Genomic DNA, 21,910 nt, shown 5'->3' with positions numbered 1-21,910 from the left:
CTTCATGGAAATAGCGCCTTATTGACAACCGACCAGTACCCTTAAGGGGCAGTTAAGGAAACTGTGGCTGGATAAGAATTAACTGTTTGTGACTATGGATGTATATTTATTATATATAACGTAGGTATTATATATATTTGTTATACTGTTACTTCAAATTTTTATCTTATTTTATTTATTTTCGCCCTCTTTTATAAATTTATTGACTTTCCTCTAGTCTATTGTACGCAGTGCTATATTTGTCTACCGTTCTTCATCAATTCTCATCCACTCAAAGGTTAACTGGAAGAAATCCCTTAAAGGGATAAGTTCGCCTTTGTACTGCCTATTTCTGTGCCATACTTGTGTTCTATGTCTTTGTACAATAAAGAGTTTATACATACATACATATATTCGCGATTCATGTCAACATCCCTATTCGTGTCACATATATAGACGCCGGGCCCAGTTATGGACAGGTTCGTGCCCAGTTACTGACACAATGTCTTTTTATTTATAACGCCGACGTTGATGTTAAGAAGTTTGTATAAGGACCTTCTAACTTTGTAGTGTGATGTGGAGTGAGTATTTAACATGTCTAGTATTTGAAGTAAGCGTAGTTTTTTTTTATTCCGTAGATTAAAATGACATTTCATGTGTTGATAGTTTTTTACGTCTTAAATAGTGATTTGCTACAACCGGTACTAACCGAAAATAAACTATTGGGAGATACTTATGTTGATGGAGACGAGAACGCACTGAATACATCCGATCACTGTACGAGTAAAGTAACGAATGTCGAATACGTAAACGAAAAATATCAAAATGGCGTTGCGTCAGGTCGGCGATACGTCAATGTCATTTTTTAAACGTTTGAGTACATTAGTAGCGAGCAGATTACATTTATTGTTTATATTTTGAATTTAAAATTAGTTTAATATTTATCGGTTATTCATAAGTCGAAATCAAAGATCAGCACTGTTTGTTCTATGCTGGTCACATTATTACTACGTTTGACATTTGTGGTTGTCATTTTAGTCTATGAAATGAAAAAAAAAAACTTTAAATGCCACCGGAGTGTTAAAAGATAGTTAGAAGTGTACAATTCTAGTTTTTGACGTAGGACAGTGGGCTTAGTTATCGTCAACGCGTAGCCCAGTAATGGACATGTTCGAGCCCAGTAAAGGCTTCGGGGGGTTTAAAAAAAATACCATGTTTTTTTTTTCGAAAAACTATCAACTTTTGGGTTATTTTCAGAATCACGAGTACTATTGAATGAGACATAGAACAAAAGTGTCCAAGTTTTTCATACAAATTTTATGTGTCAGTTTTGTAACGGTCCATATAAGATATATGTGTAAACGCGTTACAAAATGGACATTTTTTTTTTTCGAGTTTTTTTTTTTAAATCGATGGTTGATGGTTGTCCTAGTGATTCCGAGTAGTAGTAACCAGTGATGAATTTTCGAAAAAAAAGAAAAAAGTAAAATGGTACAGTTTTAAGTGAAAAATGTCCACCGGACATGTCTAGTGTTTAACGTAAGCGTAGATGACAATGCCGGCGAGTATGACGCCGAAGGTGATGGTAAGGGGTTTGTACAAGGACCTCTTGAGGTCGTGCCAGCGCTCGGCGTCGCGCGCGCGCCGCTTGATGGCGGACACGCGCTCGGCGAGCGCAAGGGTGCGGCGCCGGCGCAGCTCCGCCGCCGCTGGCTCGCTGACGCTGGAATATAATGGGAGCTTTAAGGCCTCATTCTCACGAGCTGGACCGCGAGCAAGGCGCAAATTTCATCAGTCATCGCCTCCCGGGCGAAAACTCGTATACAAATACAAAATACAAAAATTCTTTATTTAATAAATTAGCAATATATAATGATTTAAAGGGATGGAGCCGCCCAGTAAGCATAAGAATGCCTGTGTCGGGAGACAACGCTCTTCCTTAACTATGTTTTTACATAGAAACAATAACACGACTAATACAATCAATTCTAAATTTAACATGCTAACTATAAACTATAACTATGTAAATAAAGTAACGGTTAACGGCTATGTATGATGAACCCTCGTGAACGTCAGCTGCCGCTGCGTTGGTGGGTTGAGGAATGGCAGCCACCGAAACGCGTAACACGGTCTTTCCACCGCTATACAATTGGCTGACGATTTTGTTTATTCACAATAGCATCTAGCATCATTTTTATAGTAAATATTTTAGTTAATGTAATGTACTAATTTCATATAGCCATAAGTTTACTGCATGTTCACTATTGTTCACAGGTACAAGACACTTATATAAGTTGTGGTTACCTATAATTAGATAAGCATCAGTCATGATTGTTATATAGATTTAAGAGCATGTAAGATGTATTATCTTTTGGTAATCCTAAATAAAGAAAATTAAAAATTAAATTAAACTATCATCTGACAAAGTATCAAGCGGGAGACGATGACAATTTTTTTTATAGACTTTATTTGCTGTCATTGCCAACTGAGCCACCAAGACCTCATCCATAGCCAGCTAATCTTTCCATTATATGAGTATATGAGTTCAAGTCTCACCCAAAGCAGTATTTATTCCACTTTTAAATTTATTCTAAGCTAAATATTTCGCAGACATTTCTGCTTCTTATTATTTACAACGACGGGACTTAATCGCGTAAAATAAGTATTAAACCCACCTCCGACGTTGATGATGTTGATGTCAACTTTAGCCAGTCTTCTCCGAGACCACGGGGACAACGCCGTCCTCGAAACGTCGGAGGTGGGTTTAATACTTATTTTACGCGATTAAGTCCCGTCGTTGTAAATAATAATGAGTAAAAAACGTGAAAGTTTAAATCAGTATTTCTGCTTTTAAAAAATCAATGTTTTGTTAGTGTTCTTAGATTTCGTGTACTCACCTCTCGGGTGGAGGCGGCTCGTCCTCGTCGTCGGCGGACGAGGCGGGCGAGGTGTCCGGCGCGGGCGAGGCAGGCAAGCTCTCGTCCGAGGACGCCTCCGCAGTCAACTGGTGCATATCGCCTACAACACATTTAACAATGTATATAGTTTGTATAAAACTTGTTTTTATAAAACATACACTTCATTCGTATCTTTCTATAATAAGACGAATACATACATATACAGGATGGCAAAAAATTAAGTATATTACCGTTGCCAGGGAGGTTTTGGGATTATACTGAGCAACTTTTACTATGGGACCAACCACCAATTTAAGCTCCCATATAAAATGGTCCAGCCAAAATGTAATGAAACAGCCAAATTTATTTCGCGATTTCGTGGTTGATCCCATAGTAAAAGTTGCCCAGTATAATCCCAAAACCTCCCTGGCAACGGGAATGAACTTATTTTTTAGCCACCGTGTATAAATACATAGAAAACACCCATGACTCGGGAACAAATAAGCTATCCGTGCTCATCACACGGCAGGGTGCACCACTAGGCCAGACAGGTCAGTTTATCTATCTTTACGTAGGTAATTGCTTCCGGACCCCCCCTCATGTACTTACCAAGCGATGCACTGACGGGTATGGAGGGTAGGGGCCTCTTGGGGGCCCTGGAGAGGCTCTCCCCGCGCGGAGGGGGCGGCGGTGGGGGCTCCTCTTCGTCGGGCACTGTCGAGTATATGCTCTCTTCCATATCAGGTTCCTTCTGAAAAATAAGTTTGTATGGAATTAATTAAAAAACGTTCCAGGTTTTTATGTTACACGGACGTGACCGAACACTCTTACATTCTGTTTAAAATTGGGTATTCCACCATTTTTAGGGTTCCGTACCCAAAGGGTAAAAACGGGACCCTATTACTAAGACTCCGCTGTCCGTCTATCCGTCCGTCTGTCTGTCTGTCACCAGGCTGTATCTCATGAACCGTGATAGCTAGACAGTTGAAATTTTCACAGATGATGTATTTCTGTTGCCGCTATAACAACAAATACTAAAAACAGAATAATATAAATATTTAAATGGGGCTCCCATACAACAAACGTGATTTTTTTGCTGTTTTTTTCCGTAATGGTACGGAACCCTTCGTGCGCGAGTCCGACTCGCACTTGGCCGGTTTTTTATTAATGGTATTTATCAGTCGATCAGGTTTGTTTTGAGGATCAAATGTCTGTATGGGATCCATTGTCTTAAAGCAATAAAAAAAGTCACAAATGATGGTCGAAGTCTGGCACCCGCACTTTACTAAGCAAACGCTCCTAACAAATTGGCATTACATCGTGACGTCAGCATGTAACGTCGCTATTGCTTAGAAGCCGTTTCGATGTATGGGAAAACAAGGAAATTGCGATTTTGTCGGTGAATTATTGCGTTTGTATATTGTTGCTATACAATATATTTTTAATAAAATGTAAGAAATCGAATGGTGCCATTATTATTTCCTATTTGGAAGTTTTTTTTTTAAACTGAAGTTGTATTTATTTAATATTCCCATATATTTTTTAAGTTTCCAATTTATTTTGATAAATTGCTCATTTTCTATCTATTTAACCCGATTTAGTTATAAAATTCAACATGTGGAAACAACCCTATATTAGTAAGTATAACTAACGTAGTCGGGGTCCAGTCGCTTGGCGCCCTCTATGATGGCCTGGTAGGAGAACCGCAGCTGGTCTGGGGTCTGAATGAGCCCCATGCGGTCCTTCCGCATCTCCAAGAGGACCTGCTGCACGCTCAGGTTCTCTATGCCCTCGTTTTCGATCTGTAAACAACGGATACAATTAGAAATTCATACAATAGTATTTAAAAAAAATCACCACCGTCGGCCTCTCGGCCTCGCCACTATACTTACAATGACAAGGCATGAGTCCACCAGACAGAAGGTCCCGGAACGCCCAATTCCCGCGCTTAAATTCACCACCGTCGGCCTCTCGGCCTCGCCGCTATACTTACAATGACAAGGCACGAGTCCACCAGACAGAAGGTCCCGGAACGCCCAATTCCCGCGCTTAAATTCACCACCGTCGGCCTCTAGGCCTCGCCGCTATACTTACAATGACAAGGCACGAGTCCACCAGACAGAAGGTCCCGGAACGCCCAATTCCCGCGCTTAAATTCACCACCGTCGGCCTCTAGGCCTCGCCGCTATACTTACAATGACAAGGCACGAGTCCACCAGACAGAAGGTCCCGGAACGCCCAATTCCCGCGCTTAAATTCACCACCGTCGGCCTCTAGGCCTCGCCGCTATACTTACAATGACAAGGCACGAGTCCACCAGACAGAAGGTCCCGGAACGGCCGATCCCCGCACTGCAGTGCACCACCGCGGGCCCCGCGTCCGCCTCCAACGCGCCCGAAGCCCGCACGCGCCGAAGGAACTCCAGGAACGCGTGCGGGGACTGCGGGACGCCGAAGTCGGGCCAGGTTGTGTAGTGGAACTGTATCACTTCGCGAGACTCGCTGGTTTCGAGGTCCACAATCCTGTCAAGAAAAGAGTTCGTTGAAATTAAACCGAGTCGGGTTGAGTGGAGACCGCATATCGGCCCCTAAAATTAGATGGAGCGATGACCTTACCAAGGTGGCTGGCAAGAGCTGGATCAGAGTTGCCGCAAATCGTGCTCAATGGCGTGCAATTGGAGAAGCCTATGTCCAGCAGTGGACAAGAGTAGGTTGATGATGATGATGAACATTAAAATGGCACATTGGCACTGGGCGAACACGATATACATCAAAAATCATTAGCGTTTCTATGTGTGAACGGCACGTCTGTACACGCGTCATGCGTCATAGTGTAAGTTGCTTAAAAATAGTACTGAGCGGCCGGCAAACGGCCGTCAATCTGCTGTCGCGGAGCGACGTCATTTGAGTAGGGGCGGGGCGGTGCGTGGCCGTTCTGTATGATAATACTATTACTTATATTCTGTGCCTGCACGGTCCCTATAAGTATGAATAGCATAAGGCTATTTCACTAGTATATTTCACCTGAACACCCTGGTGGAGTAGTAGTTGAAGTCCTCTTCCTGTATCTGCTCCACCGTCAGCTGGACATCCTTAAGCACCATCTTGCTGTCTTCGCCGACGGCCCGAGGCCAGTACCTATAATGATAATGAGAATATCTGTCGGAACTGGACGGACTGTAGCTGTACCGCGAGAACTGATGATGCCTTGAGTAAGTTAATATGTCTCACGATAGTTTAAATTCGGTTAATTGGCCTGTTTAGTTAACAACTTTAGTATACAAGGTGATCAATCCAAACGGGTCAGTATGGAGAAGCAAAAACTATGGGAGATAGCGAAATCTGTTCATAGGGACCATGGCGTCGATTTTAGATTTAATAATAATAACATTCAAACTTTTTTTTAATTTCTCATACATAACCGGGAATCAAACCTGGTCAATATTCTTAGGGTTCCGTACCCAAAGGGTAAAAACGGGACCCTATTACTAAGACTCCGCTGTCCGTCTGTCTGTCCGTCTGTCACCAGGCTGTATCTCATGAACCGTGATAGCTAGACAGTTGAAATTTTCACAGATGATGTATTTCTGTTGCCGCTATAACAACAAATACTAAAAAGTACGGAACCCTCGGTGGGCGAGTCCGACTCGCACTTGGCCAGTTTTTTTATGCAATCGCGTGTAGTATTTGTTTGTATAATTGATCCTGAAATTTTAACGAAAAATTAGAAAAAATTGAATGCCATCATCATCTTCCTCGCGTGGTCCCGGCATTTTGCCTCGGCTCATGGGAGCCTGGGGTCCGGTGGCAACCAATCCCAAGAATTAGCTCCATGCATGAATTTATTTTTATTTTTGGATTCATAATTTATATCGTTGGAACACCGGAAATGATAAAAATACTTCTGTAAACCTTAACATTATTTTATTAAAAAATATTTAAAATGTTGAAAATTTTTGAGCGGTTGAAACGCTCATAATTTTTGGCGCGAATTCGACAGAGCGTGATGACGTCACACGTTGGGCGGTCCAACTGACGTTTGCTACTAATGACACTAATCTGTCGAACGCGTGACGTCACGTGGCGTTTCGAGCGTTTCGCTCACTAGCTTTTCGCGGGCAAATTTTTGTACTTTTTATTTATAATTTTAAGCAATTAAATGGTAATTTAAAAACGGAAATGCATTTGTAACATGATATAACGGTAACAAACATCCGAATAAAACATATTTCGTTTAAATATAAACTTCATGCATGAGGCTAATTGACGTGGGCACCGGTTTTTACGAAAGCGACTGCCATCTGACCTTCCAACCCACTCAAACCCAGAGGGGAAAATAGGCCTTAGTGGGATCTAGGAAAAAAGATTTTTGTCGGCAAACAAGTCGCAGTCAGGTGCAAAAGATAAAAAAATGTTGAGGAGCGTCCGAGAGCGGACGATTGGAGAGTACTGGTGTGGTGTGCTATCATGTGAAAGGTTTCATTCGCTAGGAGGCGATGGCTACGACCACGTAAGTAGTTGTCGGTACCGAAAAAGATTATTCATCTTCGCCACCAAGTCCAAGCAGTCAGACTCTCCTCTTAATATTTGAGATGCAGTAGACATTAGGTTGACATTACGCCGTACCTCAAGTATATTGAGTTGAATCGGGAGCCCATAGTGAAAAGATTGCGATTATAGTTTTAATAGTAAATTTAAAAAATATGTAAAACGTTAACTTATCTCTAAAGCCTATTAGCACACAAGACTACATGAATGATGAAACACCGTGGGATTGTGATTGAAAATAATTAATTATTTATTATTATGTTAATAATGATGAAATTTATAATTCAATGAATACCTATATTAGGTAATCCGTATTTTTTGACATTTAGATTTTTATTCTAGAAAGTTTCTAGACTAGTATTTTTTATACAATTCTGGTGTTTGACGACCCTTTTGTGAAATTCTTGTTATTAAGTTTGACATATCTGTAATAATTCAATATTTAAAAAAATAATAATAACTGCATCAATAAATTGCTCTGATATTTAGATTAAGGTAATATTTAAAACTTGACAATTTAAAAGTGCTTGTTGCTAGGCCTATTTGAATAAAGAATATTTTGACTTTGACTTTGACTTAGTCTAGGAGTAAACTGTAAAATATTTTTTTGTGACACACTTTTATTGCTGACTGTACTTCTTCTCATTTGCATGTCTGTCGAGTACTTCTTGAGACCTTTCTAATGAGCCTAAACTTGATGTGTTTGTGTTTTTCCATCGAGGAGTTCCTTTGGCTATGTACCGGCTGCATCATCAGAACACCTCCATGTTAGCATATTATTGCATTGTCACCGGAATTACGATACTAGTCCAAATTTCAACTGAATCAGATACCGGGAAGTGGTTCAAATCTTAGGTTCAAGATTTGAAGAACTATATACATACAAAGGTATATAAGCAGTGAAGCTAAATAAGTGTGTAAAAAAATGGGTACCAGTGGCACTTGGTCTCGTTCTTCTCGATGATCTTGTTCAGCATGAGGATGGCGCGGGACCTCTGCTCCCACACCATTAGCCAGAAGTGGCCGACGGTGAATGCGAGCGGGCCCTGGGTCAGGATGTACTTGCGGTTGGCTCGCTGCATCTGAAACGTCGGATCGTTGATGGATTCAGTGTACCTTTTAGTACGATTTTACGTACTTTTTGAACAGCATACGTACTTAAAACGTACCCCGCCCAAAACCGTACTAAAATCGTACTTTTTGGCTAAACCGCACATTTTTGTACGATTTTACGTACTTTTCGTATGAGCGGTTCAAAAATATGCTAAAATGGCGTAGAAATAATAGTGATAGACCAAAAAAGTACGATTTATTTGCGTAAAAATTTGTGACTTTTTTGTTTTGCTATTTTTGTACCTTACTATTTTGCGTACTAATGTAGTTTTCGTGGATTATCAGTTTAAAAAAAAATTGGCTAAGCCCGCAGTCATAACTGCGGTAGCAAGTGTCCCGTGCGTAGGTAATCTATCTACTATCACCTATGATTACACAACTATGATTATGACTTCCCACTGCCGTTCACTCCTTTAATCACTACACCTAATAAAACAAAGGGGTTGGAATAAATCGCCATATTTGAGGATAATAACTGTCGCTGTGGGTGGCGTTTTTGGATTGTTTTTAAATTATTTAAAGCAATTTTAGCCGCCGAAAATAAGTTTAATTTTATTTTATTTTATTGAATATTACCTACGTGAAACTAAACGCACGGCGGCCTTATTTTTTTGATTTCATTGAATATTTTGTGGCTACTTTTGTACACCATACATACCAAAAATCGAATCGGAGCACTCAACTATCCTGAGCCGAGCATATTTTCTGTTTTAAAGTTCAAATTTGTCATGGAACCGAATTTGTCAACCCCGACCCCACGTGGTCTTTGTGGCCCCTACCCCTAGAGTGTATATAAAAGCCTCCGCCCGCCGTAAGAAAGTGCAGGCACCGAGTTAGGCGAAGCGACAGAGGCTAGTCGCCGAAGGCGACCAAAAAGGAGAAGCTGCGGAGGCGAGCGTTGGTGCCGCACTTTCTTATAGTCATACTTGTTATGAACAAAATGCTGCACTTCATGATAAAAGCAAGCCGCTTTGCACAGTGATAGTAGGGACCAAACTGAGCGATTTGACCCGCAGCAGCGGCAGTTTCACCCCTTAGGAACAGAGATGGCGCCACTTCTTTAAAAAATATTTCAAAAAATTCTACAAGCTAAACCAATGAACCGATTTAAATGTTTAATATCTCAAATGAAAGCGCATTATATACCTTACTTTTAAAAAAATACTCAAAAAATATATACTCAATACTTTTGATAAAAACGGGAATTTTAAGTTTGTTTTTTTACTCGATTGATAGTTTTTACTTGATTTCTCAAAAAAATTGTATGGAATATGATTAGTTTAATGCATGTATATATTACTGAATAAATAACAAGTATTATAAAAAAAAACCCGACACCGATATCTCTCATACTTCTCGAAATATGAAAGTTTGAATGTGAGTGTAAATTTCTTCAAGATATATTGCAAATAATTCTACAAGCTAAACTATTCGACCGATTTTAATGTTTAATATCTCAAATAAAAGCTCATTATATATACTACTTATAAAAAAATATTCAAAAAACATATACTGAATACTTTTGGCAAAAAACGGCATCTTAAGTTTTTTTTCTTACTCGATTGATAGTTTTTACTTGATTTCATAAAAAAAAATTACGGAACATGAATAGTTTAATGAATATATATATAGTACTGAGTATATAAAAGTATTACAAAAAAACCCGACACCCATACCTTTGATTCTTCACGAAATATTTAAGTTCAATTATGCACGTTCTTGCAAATAAATTCTTTAAAAGAAATCTTCAACCGCAGTAAGTGCACTGATTTTAATATGAAATGTGCCATATGAAAAGAAATCACCCAATTTATTTTAATAAATAAAAAATTAATAAATAAAAACTGAATAAAGTTTTTTCCTGGTGCTGAATTACAAAAAATATATAACAAATCTAAAATAAGGAATTATTTTTATTTAAAGTGACTACATTTGTAAACAAAAAACTTAAATGTCCTCTTCGGGTTCACCGGTAGATGTAGAACTGAAAAAAAAAGTCGTTTTGAGAAGTACTCGTACCATTTCAATACTACAAAATCACCGATCATACATGAACTGGTTGCTGTAGATTACTGTTGGAAAACTTTTGTGCCTGTAGATTTACTGTTGAATTATTTTTGTGCCTAGTTGATTACCATTAAACCTATAATTTTGTGCCACACCTATAATCAGTGGTCAGCATGCAAAATAACTCTGGATTGAAAATTACATTAACTTACTTTTGATTTGTACAGCCACCCTTGCATGATTTACACTGGGCTGTGCATGGTAAGCTGACGCGACGACACTCACAACGCATATAGGTAGTTTCGCAGCCAGATTTGCAGCCACAATGGTCCAAGAGGCTTAATTGCGACCAAATCGCTGTAACTGCCGACCATTCCGGAGTCCAACTCTCTTTTTCCTCAGTCCATCCCCAAGAAGATGGACATGGTATGGAAACTTCTGGTTTCATAGCGTTTCCCCATATATGGCCCGCTTGGTAAGCGGCTCGAAGTGCATGTTTATAGAGAGCAGCTGATGTAGGTGGCAGGCTTGACACAAGCTTGTTTTTTGAAGCAAACAAATATTTGTGAACTTCATTTACGTTTATGTGTTCCGTTTGGCCAAACAATAACACAAATCTAGGGTTACTTTATACTAAAATTAAAATATGTAGTTACACACCTGACAACTGACAAAATCAAAAACTTAAAAGTTGACATACTCCTATTTTCCCGTCTTTTTATAGTGGCCAGAGAAAGGCAGCTTGATCTGAACGAATTCTTCCAGTACGAAAACCAAATTTGTCCACCTTCGTTGTCAGTCAATGGAGGGCGTCGTTCAGGGAACAAATCTGATTTGGCCGAGAAATTAGAACCTGCCAACCCTGCCACCTACATCAGCTGCTCTCTATAAACATGCACTTCGAGCAGCTTACCAAGAGGGCCATATATGGGGAAACGCTCTGAAACTAGAAGTTTCCATACCATGTACATCTTTTTGGGGATGGACTGAGGAAAAAGAGAGTTGGACTCCGGAATGGTCGGCATTTACAGCGATTTGGTCTCAATTAAGCCTCTTGGACCATTGTGGCTGCAAATCTGGCTGCGAAACTATGCATTGTGGGTGTCGTCGCGTCAGCTGGCCATGCACAGCCCAGTGTAAATCATGCAAATGTGGCTGTACAAATCAAAAGTAAGTTAATGTAATTTTCAATCCAGGGTTATTTTGCATGCTGACCACTAATTATAGGTCTGGCATAAAATTATAGGTTTAATGGTTATCAACTAGGCACAAAAATAATTCAACAGTAATCTACAGCAACCAGTTCATGTATGATCAGTGATTTTGTAGTATTGGAATGGTACGAGTACTTAACAAAACGACTTTTCTTTTTCAGTTTTACATCTACCGTGAACCATATAATTTGACATCACGTAATAATAATTAGTTGCCCGTTTATTTTTGTATTTAATACACTGACAATTACCTGATTCAATTCGGCTTATATGTATAAAAACTACTAAATTGACCTACTTTTATATTATACACATAGATTTAAGATTAGATCCTAAGTATGCATGTAATATTGCTATGCCCCCACGGGGTCCATGTGGAACTACCAAGAATTTGTAATACCTATAAAACCATGGTTGCAATAAATAAATATGAACCCGAATAGGACATTTAAGTTTTTTGTTTACAAATGTAGTCACTTTAAATAAAAATAATTCCTAATTTTAGATTTGTTATATTTTTTTGTAATTCACCACCAGGAAAAAACTTTATTCAGTTTTTATTTATAATTTTTTTATTTATTAAAATAAATTGGGTGATTTCTTTTCATATGACACATTTCATATTAAAATCAGTGCACTTACTGCGGTAGAAGATTTCTTTTAAAGGATTTATTTGTAAGAACGTGCATAATTGAACTTAAATATTTCGTGAAGAATCAAAGGTATGGGTGTCGGGTTTTTTTGTAATACTTTTATATACTCAGTACTATATATATATTGATTAAACTATTCATGTTCCATAATATTTTTTTTAAGAAATCAAGTAAAAACTATCAATCGAGTAAGAAAAAAAACTTAAGATGCCGTTTTTTGCCAAAAGGGTTCAATATATGTTTTATGAGTATTTTTTTATAAGTAATGTATATAAAGAGCTTTTATTTGAGATATTAAACATTGAAATCGGTCAAATAGTTAAGCTTGTAGAATTTTTTGAAATATATTTTGAAGAAATTTACACTCACATTCAAACTTTTATATTTCGTGAAGTATGAGAGGTATCGGTGTCGGGTTTTTTTTATAATACTTGTTATTTATTGAGTAATATATACATGCATTAAGCTATTCATGTTCCATACATTTTTTTTGAGAAACCAAGTAAAAACTATCAATCGAGTAAAAAAAAAACTTAAGATGCCGTTTTTTGTCGAAAGTAATCAGTATATATTTTTTGAGTATTTTTTTAAAAGTAATGTATATAATGAGCTTTCATTTGAGATATTAAACATTTAAATCGGTTCATTGGTTTAGCTTGTAGAATTTTTTGAAATATTTTTTAAAGAAGTGGCGCCATCTCTGTTCCTAAGGGGTGAAACTTGCGCTGCTGCGGGTCAAATCACTCAGTTTGGTCCCTACTAGCACTGTGCAAAGCGGCTTGCTTTTATCATGAAGTGCAGCATCCGGGCAAAAAATGGCCATAACAAGTATGACTATTACGCCAGGGCGGCGGGGCTGCGCTTCCCGCAGCGACGGAGCCACCACGGAGTCCACCTCATTCTCCCTCCCTCGCTGCATTACAATCTTTGGCACTGTTATAACACTTATAACCTTAACAAGTTATTTTTAAAAGTCGCTGAACAAATGTTGGTCGGTATGAGGAGTACAGCCTACAGTTTAATTCTTTGCTCCTATTACAGGCCACACATTGTATAAGCTCGCACATATGTTATTCTACACATTATAGAGTTATACTTCAAACAAGTTGTTTCATTGAACATACAACACTACAATGTTGTCAATTTCATTGTAACGAGTATCTATAGGCGGAAACCGGAAATGTATTGATGTATGTAACAAGAATGTAACAGATAAACTCGTACATCAAATAAAGACCATACTTAGTTATATAATATAACTAATATTTGCGAGGGCAGACTCTAGGCGCCACTTGCACAATCCCACTAACCCAGGGTTAACCGGTATTGTGTTCCAAATATTTCCCTCTATACCTTCTTATTGCTTGGCCTACCAAACAAACATACATTTTATAATTTAAGATGGACTGGATTGGCGAGTGGACGACGACTGGGAGACGTCCCGTCGGAAGGCCTAGGTACCGGTGGAACGATGAGGTCCAGACGGACCTATGTGACATCCAGGCGGCTGAATGGCGTCGGATCACACAGGATAGGAACGAATGGTGAAACCTAGTATCGGAGGCCAAGATCCACTTCGGGTCGCTGAGCCAGCGAAGTAAGTAAGTACTTAATAGAAATCAGCTTAATTCAACCACCTTTCAAACAGTCCGTAGCAGACCATAATAAATTGTTACCAACCGGCTCAGTTAAACGGTAGACCCTGAACCCTGCCTTTCAATCATGACGGAGGCGGAGGGGCCAGAAATGCAATAATAATATGCACATCATCCGCCAATTGGCTGGGCTGGTGCACTACGCGCCCACGGGAGTAGGTTGCACTATAATTCCTATATTATAAATGCTAAAGTAACTGAAGGGTACACGGAAAGAACATGTGTAGTCACTTTTTACGGAAACTGAGATTTTCAAAATGTAGAGCTCTTAACGAAGTATTAGTTATATATTTTGCTACCACTGTATAATATATGTAACACAACTTTGCTTTTAGTTAAAAAACCGGCCAAGTGCGAGTCGGACTCGCGCACGAAGGGTTTCGTACCATTACGGAAAAAACAGCAAAAAAAATCACATTTGTTGTATGGGAGCCCCATTTAAATATTTATATTATTCTGTTTTTAGTATTAGTTGTTATAGCGGCAACAGAAATACATCATCTGTGAAAATCTCAACTGTCCAGCTATCACGGTTCATGAGATACAGCCTGGTGACAGACGGACAGGCGGACAGCGGAGTCTTAGTAATAGGGCCCCGTTTTTACCCTTTGGGTACGGAACCCTAAAAAGACCTGGTCACGGAATTACCATACATTTGGACATTGTTCCAAATTTTAAAACCGCGGTTACTCAAAATGTTACTAAAGTGACTAGACATGTTCCTTTCGTGAACCCTTCAACTCTATCTGTCTGTCTATTCTGTTACCTCTTCGCGCTTAAACCGCTGAACCGATTTAGATGAAATTTGGTATAGATGTCGGCGGCCGATCGTAAGATCAGGCAGATCGTGAAATTCCTAGGCATATCGTGAGACGTGAAAATCTTTGTCCCGTTGCCTGAGTCAACGGAGCCCCGCTACGCGGGGGTCCTATTTCTGGACGGTTTGTCCTTTGGGCATCTGAAGCAATCTAACGAACCTATCCTACCTATATGTATCAAGATTGGTTTAATGTATGCATTTTTACACACACACACATAGACCCACATACAAACAAAAACTCGTACACGTTCAGCTTAGAAATAATAACATATATGTTAAAATATGCATAGCTATCTGTAAGTTTCAATGTAACTCTCTGTACAATTTGTACCAATATATACCTAGATTAAGAAACTAGTATAACGAAACTGGGTCCTGTAACACAGGGTTTCCTAGCTCAGGACACAGGCACAGAATAAGTAATAGTATTATCATACAGAACGGCCACGCACCGCCCCGCCCCGACTCGAATTACCTCGCCCCGCGACACCAGATTGACGGCCGTTTGCCGGCCGCTCAGTACTGTTTTTAAGCAACTTACACAATGACGCATGACGCGTGTACGGACGTGCCGTTCGCACATAAAAACGTAAGTGATTTTTGATGTATAGCGTGTCCGCCCTGATGTGACAGGGTCGTGATTTACTGTATGTTTAAATTTTTTAATTCTTTTACATTACACAACAGGGGGCCTACCGCAAACCACGTTCGACGTGTTGCCTCCCTGTCAAACTTACGTACGAATTTATATAGGTAAGTGCGACAGAGAGGTAACACGTCGAACGTGGTTCGCGGTAGGCCCACAGGAACATTACGATCTGCCTGATCTTACGATCGGCCGCCGACATACAATTAATACACGGCGTAAATATTGCTCGTAGATTAAAGTAGTGTATACATATTTTTGCAAATTTGGCCGTGTCAATATTTAATACCTTGACTGTAAATATTATTTTTAAATATTATAATATTTAAATTATCATTGGGCTCGAATAATTGGCAGGTTACGTAAAGCCCTGATGTTCGTGGGTGAAGCGTGGGTGAGCGTTTTATAAAAAAGTTCGCAAATTAATTTCCAATAGCAATCCTTTGAATTTATATTCAATTCAGAAATTCTAGCTAAATGTGCAAATTTTATTACGGTTTCCTTAAGGCGAAGATCTATTTAAGGGCGGACACGCTATACATCAAAAATCACTTGCGTTTCTATGTGTGAACGGCACGTCTGTACACGCGTCGTGCGTCATAGTGTGAGTAAGTTGCTTAAAAATAGTACCAAAGATAGATATAACTCCTAGGTGGATACAGTCTAAGGAAAAAACGTGCCTCGAAAATCAAGAAAATTTGATTCTCGTTCAGAGGGCGCTACTAGTTTTGGCCTACAGTCGTATAGATGGCGTTGACGGTTTCGTTTGTTATTTAACAATTTTAACGCATATCAGTGAAAGAACATGGGTCAAAATCATCAAAATAATTAATGCAAATAAAAAAATCATTTATCTATATTTAAATACATTTTATCGTATTTTTACAAATCTTCAATTTTAGTTTTAAAGTGTGTCGACAGATGGCAGTGAATTTACTGGGGTTACAAAATTTACTATGACAGTACCGCTCTAGTATAAGTTACTCTATGGTCATAGTGTGAGTAAGTTGCTTAAAAATAGTACTGAGCGGCCGGCAAACGGCCGTCAATATGCTGTCGCGGGGCGAGGTAATTCGAATCGGGGCGGGGCGGTGCGTGGCCGTTCTGTATGATAATACTGTTACTTATTCTGTGGTTAAACGCGTTGCGTTCCACCAAAGCTGTGCGAGGTATCTAGCTGAGCGGTGCGAGGATGCGTAGCGTCAATTTGGAACGATGTGAATGTTCCCACCAGAGATGTGCGAGGTAGCTGAGCCCACGCCCACGGCCTCGCACTTAAAGGGGCCTCGCAGAAGCCAACCCTTTTTATTATTATCTTGGGAATACACATTGAAAGAAAAGCGCCTCGCAGATGCGACTTCGCCCACGGCAAGATAAGTTCACGCAAATATTTATATAACTCCGTATAAGATGAATACAGTCTAAGGAAAAAGCATGCCTCGGAAATCAAGAAAATTTGATTCTCGAACAGGCTCCACCACGTTTTACCACCTTCGGCCTATTCTCGACTAGATGGCGAGCATTGGTGGAAAAGCAATCTATTGTGCTCGATGCGAAAAGTGCTTCAAATTAACAAATTCGTGAAATAAAACCCATGAAAACGGATTATATCACGTACATTGAATTTATAATACATCCCGACGTTTCCAAACACAACACACAAACACAACAAGCAAATTCAAACAAACAACACACAAACACAACAACAACACACAAATACACACAACGACAACAAATTCGTGCTTTTAATTTTCGTAGCACTGTACGGCTGTTCATAAACATACCCCGTTATCAATTCCACACGATTGTGTCGTTTTTTAGGGTTCCGTACCCAAAGGGTAAAAACGGGACCCTATTTATTACTAAGATTCCGCTGTCCGTCTGTCTGTCTGTCCCACCAGGCTGTATCTCATGAAACGTGATAGCTAGACAGTTGCAATTTTCACAGATGATGTATTTCTGTTGTCGCTATAACAACAAATACTAAAAAGTACGGAACCCTCGGTGCGCGAGTCCGACTCGCACTTGGCTGGTTTTTATTTTATCAATGTTGTGGTTCATTGAAAATTAGGATTGGCAAAACTACGTACTTACTCTTATAGAGTACATAACTTCTCCGTAACTAGCATTAAATCATAATTCCGCATTTTACGTATAATTTATTGCTTCAAATTAATTTTATTTATTGCAAGTAATGTTTTTGTATGTCTTTCTAAATTTTTTTTTGTATTTTTTTTATGTAATAGGAAGCAAACGAGCAGACGAGCCGCCTGATGGGAAGCAGTCATCGCCGCCCATGGACATAAGCAACATAGGAGCCACTTATGCCGTTGCCCACCTTTGAGAACCCTAAAATACCTGCTAATTAGATTAGACGTGATAATTGCATGTTAGAAACTAAATAATATGATACCAATTAGCACGTAAGGTTCAGCTGATTGAACGAATAAATAAATGATATAAAAAAGAAATCCATTATAATTTATGTATTAGAATTTGGAATAAGTTTTAGTACAATTTACGGTATCATAATCACTTGTCTCATTCGTTTATCGTTTATTTCTTATTTCGTAGCATTCAGATGATTTTTTTTTTTTTTTTTAATCTGGTTTTTATGGAGGCTTTGGACACTCTAGGTGAACATGTCAGCCTCATGGGTGCTATCATAGTTCCCTACTCAAGGGAGAGGTCAATAAAGTGGTAAACACTGATTGCTTTGTCCGATATAGGAGTCTTTCTGTTGCCGCTATAACAAAAAATACTAAAAACAGAATAAATTAAATATTTAAGTGGGGCTCCCATAAAAGAATCGTGATTTTTTTGCCGTTTTTTGCGTAATGGTACGGAACCCTTCGTGCGCGAGTCCGACTCGCACTTGGCCGGTTTTTGGTATTATTCTCTCTTTATTCGTTTCTCGTCATGGTCTTCCTAGTCTCATTCGTTGTTTGCCTTTCTCATTTGTCGTATCAAACGCAGGTTATTTTTAGTCACATTCGTTTTTCGTCACTCTCTTTTTTGCCCTCATTGGCAATACGTCTCATTCTCTTTTGGGCACATTTGCTACCCGTCGCGTTCTCGGTCGTGCACTTTTTCGTGATCATACACAGGCATGAGGTCAATAACTGCTCGGAGCAGTTCTGAGTCGTACCAGTTGTATGTGTGTAGGCCAAGCAACTAGAAGGTATAAAAGGAAATGCTTCGAACACAATTTTTGACTAGTTAGGAGGTGAACATATCAAAAGTCCCCGGCCGTAACCCTTGAGGGGGTTTGAAGGTCCCATTTTTCGGTTTTTCACATATCTTGGAAACATCTTGGGTCTTCGGGACATGACTACTTACACAAAAAGAAAGATGATTAAATTTGCTACAAGTTTAATTCAGTCAAATTTTTCGATATCTTGAATAGTTTTGGAGATATCATCTATTGAAAGTTCTGTCAATTTGATCTTGATATCGACATCAGTGAAGGCCGTGTTTGGTATCGTTTTCGTATCTTTGGGGACCTTTGATATGTTCACCTCCTAACTAGTCCGAACAAAGTTACGGAGTCAAAAATTGACTTTCAAGCATTTCCCTCTATAACTTCTTTTGAACATTCATGGCCTGACCCTGACGTATACACTTCATTTAAGGCATTCTGGAAGACTGAATACAAGTCAAGACCGTCTACACTGTAGACGGTGACCGGTGACGGTGAGGTAGAAAAAGCCTTTAAGACTCTACAGGCTTTTACATCGCATCGAACTCTTGTGATTTTTAAATATTATCTTTTACATTTTATTATGAAAATTGTTGATTGTAGATTTTGTCATAAAATTCAACATTGTGTCACCGCCTCATCACTCATCATTCCTATTCTGTATGTATTACTATTATCTATTCTATGGCAATATTGACACAAGTACCAGATTAGTGGAAAATTGGGATACGATGTACATTTAGTATCAAATACGAATAGATGGCTAATGTGGCATATTTAGTTGTCATTATCTGTTTATCTATCAACGGTGTGTTACAATCTTCGAGCAACCGGGCATTTCTACCCGGCATTCCTACTATTTCTCCTCTGCCGAAGCATAGGAACAACTGTGCTTATGGCGGTGCATGTTGTGACTAGTACACAAAAAGTGATCGAGGTATGCAAGATTTGTCTTTGACGAGTGTCAGATTCTATGTATTTGTGTCGTCATTACAGGTTGGATATTGTATGTAGTGAGTAAGAAGTGCGCCTGTATGCATGTTTCCCGGTAAATATCGCTTATCGCTTGGTGGACCCTTCCGATGTGTCGGAAGCCGGTGATGTTTGAAGGTTACAATACATTAGGCCATTTGGCTATCAGACTGTTTAGATGCTGACTGCACAAGAAAATGAAGCAAATCTGTACTATATTTTTATACATTGAAAAAAAAATACAGTCTAAAACTGCTGTACCAATAGAGATGAAAATTGGTGTGGAAAAAATTCTGTTGCATTGCATGATTTATGTATCCATGCCAAATTGCAGCTTTCTAACACTAACGATCACGGAGCAAAGCCGCGGACAGACGGACAGACGGGCATGGTGAATCTAAAAGGGTTCCTAGTTGACTATGGAACCCTAAAAAGCAGAGCATTTAATTAATCATTAGAACTTAATTAATTAAAATGAAAAATCGCACGCAAAATATACAGCGCATAAACCAAATTTGAATTTGGAACAGAATTCCGCGACCTACCTTGACTAAATTGGCGTTGATGTAGTCCCTTTCGCATCGCTTCAGAATGACGCGGCTGTGGTCGTACGGATTCACGTCCCGGTACCGATTCAGGGGCTTATTCTCCAGCTTCTTCGCCTCGGTGCATGTGTATGGATATGCGTGACACTCCCGGCCGATTTTCTGCGAAACACCACCATTGGTTATCAAACAACACTAGCGTCGTGGCAATTTCCCGATGCCGCCAACTTACCTGATACACGAGAGCCCACGCATTTCTGTTCGCAATGTCCGTGTATTCGGCCTCCACACCGCTAACAGTAATACTATCCCCGTTCATTGTGGAACTATATCATTTCAAACACTTATAGCACGGAAACAAAATGAGATCCGGACGCCGCGTGCGGTGCTGCTCCGGTGAGTAGCGAATCGAGGGCGATATCTACACTTATTTACCGTACGGATCGAACTAAATAAACATAAATATGCGTCGCATTAGATCTACGAAGTTCTCGGTTAACAGCGGACGATAACCGAACGAGCACTACAAGCGGCCTTCCCTTTATAAGTGAGAGCCAAGCGAACCACCAGTCTTTTTGCTGACATGACCAATGACAAACTTTTCTCGAGTCCCGAGTTAACGCTCAGCCAAGTCATGCACATACAGATTATACGCGTCCAATTTTGGATAATATAAAAATTAAAGAGAAAATATAGCTGGACAAACCAAATTGTCAGTAAATAAGTAAAAAAAAAACTATACTCATCCTTTTTTTTTGGGTGCTAGTACTAGTGTAAGACAAAGATAGTATGATTCTCTCTGTCTATGATTGAAATGAGACAGTCCTTTGACAAACTGTATTTGGGACATTGACCGATAAAAAATGTTTTACGGTCTATTTTTATGGTTCCTGTGCACCATGTAGGCCAATCCAAGGGACGCATTTATGCCGTAGAGGGAGCAAGTGATATTGCTATGTCATTCCACCGCATAGCTGCGTCCCTTAGACTGGCCTACGCTGATCCATGGTGTACTAGAGCCATTTGATTTTTTGAACCGGCTATTTCATTTTTTTTTGTATAAAATGTAAATAAAGGCAAACACTAAATTTCGACCTGAGCAATCACCGTTAGGTGCACTACACACGAGCTAAAATCATCATAAATTCTCCAATTTCTGCATCGAAATCTCCATGGTACCATTTATCAAATTTTTATTAATGGTATCGGTCAATCAGGTTTGTTTTGAGGATCAAATGTCTGTACGGGACCCATTTCCTTAAAGCAATACAAAAGTCACAAATGATAGTCAGTCTGGCAAGTGGCAATCGCGCTTACCTGACGAAACGCTTCTAACGAAATGGCAATACATCGTGACGTCATGATGTAATGTTACTATTGTTTAGACTTAGAACCCTTTCGATGTATTAGGATGTATGGAAAAAAAGGAAATTGCGATTTGTCGGTGAAATTTTGCGTTTATATATTTATGTATATTCCTGTCCGGTAAACGGGGTACGCTGGTTCGATTCCAGCTCTGGACACTGGAGGCTTTGGTTTTTTCTTTTTCCTTCGTACATGACATTTATTTCAGTTTATGTATATTGTTGCTGTACAATATTATTTTTTTAATAAAATGTACGGAATCGAATGGTACAATTTCTTTTCCTTTTGAATATAAAAA

General features: G+C 39.2%; 1 protein-coding gene across 1 annotated transcript; it reads right to left on the bottom strand.

Annotated features, from left to right (window-relative positions):
* Window positions 1-1,413: 1,413 nt before the first annotated feature.
* On the bottom strand, window positions 1,414-20,906 carry LOC134754554 (tyrosine-protein phosphatase non-receptor type 61F-like). The gene is made up of 9 exons (XM_063690859.1): window positions 20,480-20,906; window positions 20,248-20,409; window positions 8,357-8,505; window positions 5,900-6,013; window positions 5,173-5,398; window positions 4,529-4,678; window positions 3,486-3,627; window positions 2,877-2,997; window positions 1,414-1,702 (listed from the first exon to the last, which is right to left on the bottom strand). Exons 1-9 carry the CDS (start codon window positions 20,564-20,566, stop codon window positions 1,507-1,509), a joined length of 1,347 nt encoding a protein of 448 aa, XP_063546929.1. The 5' UTR covers window positions 20,567-20,906; the 3' UTR covers window positions 1,414-1,506.
* Between the last annotated feature and the right edge of the window lie 1,004 nt (window positions 20,907-21,910).

The sequence above is a fragment of the Cydia strobilella genome, chromosome Z (genome assembly GCF_947568885.1).
Source record: "Cydia strobilella chromosome Z, ilCydStro3.1, whole genome shotgun sequence".
Lineage (NCBI taxonomy): Eukaryota > Metazoa > Arthropoda > Insecta > Lepidoptera > Tortricidae > Cydia > Cydia strobilella.
The sequence above is the reverse complement of the archived record's forward strand: the minus strand, read 5'-3'. Positions and strand labels throughout refer to the sequence as shown.